The following is a 9,542-nucleotide window of genomic DNA, read 5'->3' as shown; positions in this document are numbered from 1 at the left end:
ACTTCACGATTTCTAATACTACCAGGACTACCTTGTAAAGATTATGACAAGAGCGTCCTCATTGTTACAGTCATGACAGTCCTGAAACAACTTGATGCAAACGATGCAAGTTCTTGAAACAGGTCACGACATCATCGAGTCCTGTTTTAGTTATTACGTAATTAGTCAGTAATATAGTTATTACGATTTGAGTTGTATGAGATCTGTAATCATCTAAAAAGGAGCAAGACCTTAATGTTAATGATGTTTGTTGGAATTTTGGAAACCTGTGCAGATTTCTCCGTGGTGGATAGGCTGTGATAAAAAGGAACATAAAAAACAGCGTTTAAGACTGATGAAATGATTATGGCAAATATATTGAATACGAGTAAATTGTTTTTGTAACTTCCACACATAATTTGGAAACAAAGATCACTTCCAATGCCATTTTAACGAATTCAATGATGAAACGTTTTATCCACTTTCTAACCTTTCTTCCCATCCCCTTTCTTTCGATGAAGAAAGGATAGAGTATGGGGAAGCTTCCAAACTTTGATCACTGTCACGCTAAAATTCAGCACGCCTTGTGATCCACGAGCTCAGCTAGAACCAGCTGAGAACCGGATCTTCTTCAGATGCATTTTTTGCACGCTCGCTTCCCTGCTCTTTACTCTGCAGACAAAGTAGCTGAACAAGAGCATAAGTCGAAGGTTAAGCGAACTAAGGCATATTACCGATTCCTTTGAGGGGATCAAGATCAGGGGCAGTGGCTTTAAGAAGCACAACTTTTTATTGTTGATACTAAATCGTCATCAAAACTCTGATGGTTTCAAAAGAACTCGGTGCGGATAGAATGTGTCGGGTGGTGACATGTCTATTCAGCCTGTCGCTTGAATAGAGCGTTCAATGTTCTCATATAACAGCTATTGATTCGGTCTCGCCTTTAAACTACAATGACATTCTACCGCTACACTGTCTCTAACGAGATGAAAGTAAACCGCCTCGTTAGGTCACTCAATGAATTCCTTTTGAAAATTGTACAATGGAGGATTTCAGTCTATGTCGGACCCTTGTACCTCTATATCGGCCAGTCCGCATCCTGTCAATCATACGTCTCACGCCAACCTATGTGGTCGACAATATCACATCACGGCGGCACCATGAAAATGTCACTGGATATACTTTAAGCCAGCATACATTAGGGGATAATATTGATGCTAACAACAACAGTGATGATTACCATGATAAATTATAGTGTTTCGTACTATCATCATTTTATCATAATTATATCGTAATTGCAATGGCTATCCCAGCAGTATTAGTGTTGCGTACAGTTAGTGGCGTAAAATTACTTGTATTTCACAGTGTAGTAGTAATAGTTATAGTAGTAGTGGTGGTAGTAGTAGTAGTAGTAGTAGTAGTAGTAGTAGTAGTAGTAGTAGTAGTAGTAGTAGTAGTATTAGTAGTAGTAGTAGTAGTAGTAGTAGTATTAGTAGTAGTAGCAGTGTAGTAGTAGTATAGTAGTAGCAGTAGCAGTAGTAGTAATAGTGGTAGTAGTATATATCTATCTATGTTTCTGTTTCGTGTAGATGACATCGCCATTTAATGTGTGATTTCCACGAAAATGCAGAGAAAATATGAAAGTGAACTGAACTGAGCTGAACTCAGATGTCAGTAACTGAATCCCGATACAGAGTAGCTGACTCACCTACCTTCACATCACATAAAACCTGGCGTAGCTATGAGACCTGAGGTTTATCAGCTTGAACTATTTTGAGTTACCCATTTTTTTTTCTAATGTTAAGTCAGACACATCGTGTTAACCTCAATTCGCAAGGACTGTATTTTTAATACAATTGAATTCTATCTATACATTAGAGTGTAGTAGCCAGTTCTCTGGATATCAGTGATGTCGGGATATTACTCGATGTCGAACGATGTTCCAAGCTTCAATAGGTCAAACCACCTGACCAGTGAGGTTAACGAGATGACAGAGACCAAGTGGCTAAAAAAGAGCCATACTACCTTTAATTCCCTAATTGTCAGCCGCCAGGCGATTAAAGCCAACAATAGCTGTCCAACGCTCAGCGTGCTTTCGATCCATGCGATGATGAATTGTGTATCTAAATAAAGTGTGTAATCAGACGCGCAGAGTTCAATGGAACCGGAGCGTCTTTCGCGCCGTCAAACTTGGCCAAGATTCTTTTCAGCTCTCGAAAGGATCATTCAAGGCTAATGACGATGAGATGAAGTAATTTGATTGAAGTTTGCCGCTGATGAACCTGGACACAAACTGTCCACCCCTGACTGTCAATCAATCCAAACGTGTCAGTCACAGATTCGAGAGGATACAACTGCGTTATGTTGCATGACTGGGATTCGTGATGTACCATACATAGGAGAGATAGGTGATCGATATCAAAGTTCCTTTTGATGTACTCATGTAAGCGTTATGTATATTACTTTGTATTACTTTATATGGAAATAAAAACATTTTGAATTGAATTGATATATGATAGGACATACAAACACGCACATACGGTATCAGTAACGTGTCATGTAAGCAAATCAAGTAAAATATTCTCATGACAATTTAAACTCCTGTCCACACAGTATCGCTACACTTATAACAATTTCTTTAACTCCATACAATTCATAAATGTTACAACAAAACTCTAAGAGCTATATTCATAAGAAGTTTCCCTGAGCGTGCTTGCAAAACATTAATTATGTATATCTCTAATATGAATTTAGTTACTCCTATTTATATAGCTGTCATTCTGTTTTGGGTGATTACATTTATTTTCGAGGTATTGGCGCCTGTCGACATGATAACTTGAAATTAAAATGCATGAGCCATAGCATGCATCCAGGTTCGTTTCTAACTAAAGCGACCACATTGCACAAATATTACCTAACCATTTCAAACTGTTCAAGTGAACTATCTTGCCTCCATATAAGAATTCAATTGTCTTGACTATCGAAAACAAATATGCGATAGATCTTTCTCGCAGTACGTGAGCGAGTTTTGTTTTTGTTTTTGTTTTTTGCTTGTTTGATAAGGAAAGGATAAGTCTGTGTAAATGATATAAATTTTGAACAGCTTATCGCCTCTAGGAATAGACCAATTTACTGATATGTTAAAATCAATAGATAAATATGAATATTGGGATCCACATGAACGTTTTTATTAATTAAAGGATTCTTATAAAATATGTAGGACTATACTGTAATTAAATCTTGCATGCATCTTTGGTTGTTGCTGTATCGGGCAAACCTCAGACAACCTTTCTGCTTTGTGTTGTTGATTTATGTCTCTGTTATTGTTTACCTCTTGTATATGTGTGTATATTGTATAAAAACGCTATAGCCCTTGCTTCTCTTATCTTCATCTCCCCCACGTTGCATTAGTGTGTTGTAAAGGGTGGACACCTGCTACACTGTGAAATGCACATCTGTCAATGTCTGTCATTCTCTTTCTTGCATACCCATCAATTCAGATGTGAAACATGCAGTTGATGTACATATATATATATATATATATATATATATATATATATATATATATATATAATATATATATATATATATATATATATATATATATACATATATATACATATATATATATACATATATATATATATATATATATATATATATATATATATATATATATATATATATTATATATATATATAATATATATATATATGAGGTATATATCTGCTGTCTGCAGAGAGAGGGGGAGATACACACACACGCACACACGAGCAAAAAGACGCACACACATCATTACACCAACCTACACTTGAAGACGACACACGACACGAATCAAAAGAGACGGGATAAAAGGACGAATACGAGAATGACAAATGATAATTAAGAGGGATGTGTTCTTTATGTACATTTTTAATATAGACAATGACACGACATTAGAAGCATAGCTGAAGGCAAGATCATGATAGAAATCAACAATACGTCCATTAAGGAGAGCGTTCATGTGTTGTACAATCCTTTTCTCGAATGTTCTCTTGAGTTCATTCAAAAGTTCAGGATGGTATGATGTAGACAAAACGATGACCAATGGGCGTGTTGAATGGAGCCGGTGTGTAGTAGAAACTCGCTTTTGTCGATGAATACGAAGAAGTCTGTCGGCTGCTTCGGGAGAGGAAGTCTACAGACATCAAGGGATTGTTGGCGCCCTGCTGCTTTCGATGAGATGTTGTCTGCTGCAAATTGATGACGTCACTCTCATCGCTGATACGGAAAGTCGACCAGGAATCCGGTGATCGGCTGCTACGAGACAGGAAATCGACTGACATCGGTGAGTCGTTGATGTCGAACTTCTTGGGAGGCGGTGTGTTCTCCTGGTCGATGACATCGCCTGTCGAAGATCGCTTTCGCTTCCTACTGTATTCTACCTCAGGTTCTGCGAATTCGTTGTCGATGTGTCTCATCCCGGAAACTGGTTGAACTGGATCGGAAGTACGCGGGCGGCTCGACGGTAACGTGCACGACGATTCTGGAACCAGACCTGCACATGGAGAAAAGGACACATTACAGTTTGTTTAGATTTCATGTATAAGAGCACATCATCATCATCATTATCACTATGATAATGATAATATTACGCTTTACGCTTTTATACAGCGCATTTTCCATGACACATTTAAATCCTGTATAATCATAATTACGTAGACTACCATTTTTGAGCCACTAAGTCCCCTTTATCAAAGAAAGCAAAATTATCAATAGTTTTAGTACTTGGATAAAGCACGATAAATAGCAAATGGGCTCATATCCTTGAGCGCAAAATACACTGATGCTCAATTTTAGTAAGAACATACACAAAGTGATTATACTACGTGGATACTCATTGACAACTTATAAAAATGAGACATATATAATATGTTAGCGTTATTTACTGGGATAAAACAAAATAGTACTTACTCGAATCCTGGCTTCGGTGAGACCAAATGCTGCGGCCAGTTTCTCTCTAGAAACGATGTCAGGATATCGGTCTCTGCTGAATTCGACCTCGAGTGTCTCCAGCTGCAGTTTGGTGAACTTGGTCGGACGTCGACGACGTGAACGTTCAGTAGAAACGGACGACGACTTGTGGGCGAGCAACCAGAGGGAATCAGCCATGGTCGATGATGACAGAAGAGTGAATCGAATAAAGTGCTCTACGAAGATCGGTATGACGCGTCTTGACTTGCTGGGCTTGTGTCGAAAAGTGAAGTGCAAATTTTCGACCACTGATCTTTACCCGATGAGAGAGATCAGTAATAAGAGTAATGGACTCCTTCTCAAATTGAGGCTTGATTTTGATTGGTCGAAGTTGTAGAACCAATCACTAAAGACAGAGGAGATGGGGATTACTCGACGATGACGCTACTATAGATTTGAGTAACCGTCGTTATTTGGTTATGAACGTCCGGCGTTTGAAAGCGAGAACAATAGGAAAGGGTATTAAAGTAAGGCCGCCCGCCTGCGTTCGCGAGCTCCGATTTAGAACAATAGCTCTAACAATCAGGGTGGCTTTCAAAAGTCAGAGGCGGTAGGGAAGACAACTCTCATGAATTTTGTTGGGAGCCGCAAAGGGACAAAAGACACAAAACTTTCGTTACCTCAATTAAAGAGTCGCATAGCTTATAGATTCTGAACAATGATACTTAGTATACTCAGGTAACGAAAGAAGTAACCTTGTTAGATTAACTGTCCTACATGTTCTCACTTTTATGACGAAAGTCTTAGTTTGGATCGTCACAGGCTCCATGGATCCATATCATCTGCACATGATATGTTAGTAACGACAATGAATGTGATGGTATATTTCCATAATATGGAAATATGTATATTTTATACAATATGAAATGATATTCAAACCATCTTCACGTGCTGTGACAGTTATAAGCTAACCATTATCGAAGTAGAAAATAATCGACGTTTTCTTCTCGCAGACCTGGATGTCATCCCTTTCTTAATCACGATCACGATGTATATACTTTCTCAGATCAGTTATTATTTCGAAGAATCTAACATTGGATGCAATCCTATAATCCATTGATGAAAATACTCAACTCTTTATTATAACAATATCAGACCACTACGGGCGTTCAGTGTATTTCTTGAAAATGTCACAAGAAATTGGATTATCACCGATGGACATTGACATACAAGTACGTCAGGTAGATGTAATGGAAAGGAAGTCGTCAAAATCGACCAATTTCAAATTAATAATTTTAACGCAAATCAATATATGAGTGAACATTCATCTATTCTTATTCTTAAGTAGTTCATAACTTACTTACTTAGAAGCACAAATACACACACAAAGACACATCAACACACACACGCATTAATTCCAATTTATGACACAACAATAACAATGAGTAGAAACGTAACAACAAAGGCTATCAATAGTACATTTATTACATAATTTTATAGGCCTATGTCATAACGAATGTGATGATATTAGTATAACCACAAAAGATTTAAGTGCTTCACATGCTAAATTGTGTTATTTATCTAGAAAGAGAAGATGTATTACATAATATTTTATAGGTCTATGCCATAACGAATGTGATGATATTAGCATAACCACGAAAGATTTAAGTGCTTCACATGCTAAATTGTGTTATTTATCTAGAAAGAGAACAGAACATCAATGGAGAAAAAAAAAAGAGAAGAAGAAGTCTGGAAGCCCACTTAGAAATAGAGTAACATATGAATACACTTACATAGACGGGAATAAACATGAAACGAGACTAGACAAAAATAGAACTACTGAAGGAAAGGTTGTAAGACACAAAACGGAATTGACAAGACAAACAAACAAACAAACAAACAAACTTTGTAGAACATCGAATAAAGAAAGAATTATAGCTGTGCCAGTAATTACACCGCTATGTATAGTTCAGTTGAAGGACATGAGAGCATATTTCATTGCAATATTAAATCAATTAATCATTGAACCTCATCTATTCTTTTATAATAATAATTATTGTGACCACTATCACAATTTCCTGTGCATTCAATTTAGAAATTTCTGCATCGTACCCCCTTCCCTGTGAATGTTTTCTTGTGTTTTTTTTTTCACTACTATGTATGTTTGATTTTGACTGTATTTACCAGCGTCAACCTAGATACATGCAGCTTGAAACTTTATTTCGTTCTTGACAAATATTTGATGTGATGTAACATTGAAAGATTGATTACCAATAGGCTAAATTAGCCGTGTTACACCTCTACCGAGTCAGACTCGATACTGATATACCATAATCACTTTCGCTGATGTTGCACATATTTATTATAATCGATTCAATTAAATAATTTCGAAAGGTCAAAGGTAAATTTAGTATTAACTGTCAGTAACATTATCAACTAAAAGCCGTTACCGGCAAAGAGTAATATAAATGGCTAGTATGGATGAGGTTTGTGCTTATGTATCATTGGTGTTTAAAGCATACATCGGCGGCGAATTGCAGTCACCTTTAGCACTGACGGGATGATCATTCCAAAAATCGTTCAACAAGGTTTTAATCGACTCTGATATAATCGACCTTCAACAAATGAAAAGAACAGTCCATTGTTCCTTAGTTTCAAAATGCGGAACAGCGGCAAAACTTTCTTGTACACGGTAAGGTTGTGCGAGGCTATTGTTTTGTTTGTCGGCAGCGGATCGACAATCAGGCCGTTGATAAACAAAAGGTAATGGTTCGCTTGTAATTTTCAGGCCGATATGTATATCTATCCACACTCATGAAACTATCTCATTGGCCGGTTTATCGGACCAATCATCAACGTGTCTTTGTTTAATTGTCAGTAGTGTGTAAGAGCGATTATTCGCGGCTTTGCTAATTCTTACTTATCTTTTCCCAAGTGAATCACAAGCAGGCGTCACATGCTATACTTTGATACAGTCACCACACTCGTTCAGACTGTCTCGAAGTTAAATTGTTTCTTTAACGTTTTTCCAGAAACCAATATCTTTACAAACCCAATCCCAATCAGGTATGGCTGATTCACTGCTCTCCCTTCTCCCTCAAGTCTCGACGTCCGTTCCTACCAAAGGCCTTCGTCGTCGACGTCCGACCATGTTCACCGAATGGCAGCTCGAGAGGTTGAAGGCTGAATTCGATATCGACCGATATCCCGACATCGTTTCTAGAGAGAAACTGGCTGCCTCACTCTGCCTCGATGAAGACAGAATACAAGTATGTAAAGCAAAGATGTATAAGATAAATGATGAAGTAAAGTTGATTATCTCTTGTAATACTTTTGTAATATTACTGAATGTAGATTGATGGTTTCAAATTAAAGCTTTCACTTCATCGACTGTTATTAAAATGGGATTCCTGATTTAAATAAAAATTTGAGACTCAAACACTCCCCTAGCACAGCAACGAGAATACGAATGGCACGTCCTTTGTCGCATGACATTTTTGACTTTTTTTTTCTGGCAGTAGCATGTTACGTTTTATGTTAAAAAAAATGTTTGTGTATGAAGCAAAATGCTAACGTCAGATTTGTTCTTTGTTTGTCTTCAGGTCTGGTTCCAGAATCGCCGTTCACGCCTTCGTCGAGCTTCACTCAACTCCCTCTCTGCTCGACCAGGCATCAGCCACAACCAGATCGTCAGGTCAACCGACATCGAGGGACCGGAGTCTTCATCTAGAGGAAAGCATAAGCGATCAACCGAATGCGACGTCATCGACCAGGAGAACACACCGCCGCCCAAGAAGCTCGCCATCAACGACTCACCGATGTCAATCGATTTCCTGTCTCGTAGCAGCCGATCACCGGGTTCCTGGTCGACTTTCCGCATCAGCGACGAGCGTGACATCATGAGTTTGCAGCAGACCACATCTCATCGAAAGCAGCAGGGCGCCACCAATCCCTTGATGTCTGTAGACTTTCTCTCCCGAAGCAGCCGACCGACTTCTCCGTTTCCATCGCCATACCGTGAAGGGAGTCTCCACCACAGCCCGTCGCCATTCTACATGTTTAGTCATCCTTATGTCTTCGTCATTCCACACTGAATGCTGTGAAGCTACACTATGCCGCACTTTCATAGGAGTGACTGAAATGTGATACTGTATATCATTTCTCATATTGAGAAGTTTGTTTGACACTTTCCTGCAGACAATTTTGTAAACAAGAATGTTTCCGACTTCAGAACACTCTTCCTCTTTTCTCAGACACTCGCGATGAATTCAGCAATATTGTTTTGTTTCTTTATCTTCAATGTTTAATAATAAACATTACGGTTTGACATTGAGATTTCATTCATTTCATCTTATCTTGTTCCTGTGGTATTTTTGAGTATTGAATGATTTTGTATTTGTTCACGGTTGTTTGTTTGTTTGTTTGTTTGTTTGTTTGTTTGAGTCTGTGTGTGTGTGTGTGTTTTGTGTAACCCAAGTAACACAATGTTTACTTATATGCGTGTGTGCTTGCGTGTATGTATAGTATAGTTATGTATGTGTCGTTCTTTTGTTGTTACAGTGGGCTCCATTTTGAGAAAAGGGTAAATGCTCGCCATTATTCATGCTTTA

The 9,542-nt window shown here is 38.1% G+C and overlaps 1 protein-coding gene across 1 annotated transcript; it reads left to right on the top strand.

The window, feature by feature from the left end:
- Nucleotides 1–8,000: 8,000 nt before the first annotated feature.
- Nucleotides 8,001–9,026, top strand: LOC140227427 (uncharacterized). Its single transcript, XM_072307832.1, has 2 exons — nt 8,001–8,201; nt 8,535–9,026. Exons 1-2 carry the CDS (start codon nt 8,001–8,003, stop codon nt 9,024–9,026), a joined length of 693 nt encoding a protein of 230 aa, XP_072163933.1.
- The last annotated feature ends 516 nt before the right edge of the window (nt 9,027–9,542 follow it).

The sequence above is a fragment of the Diadema setosum genome, chromosome 4, assembly GCF_964275005.1.
Source record: "Diadema setosum chromosome 4, eeDiaSeto1, whole genome shotgun sequence".
NCBI lineage: Eukaryota > Metazoa > Echinodermata > Echinoidea > Diadematoida > Diadematidae > Diadema > Diadema setosum.
This window is presented reverse-complemented; position numbering and strand designations above follow the sequence as displayed.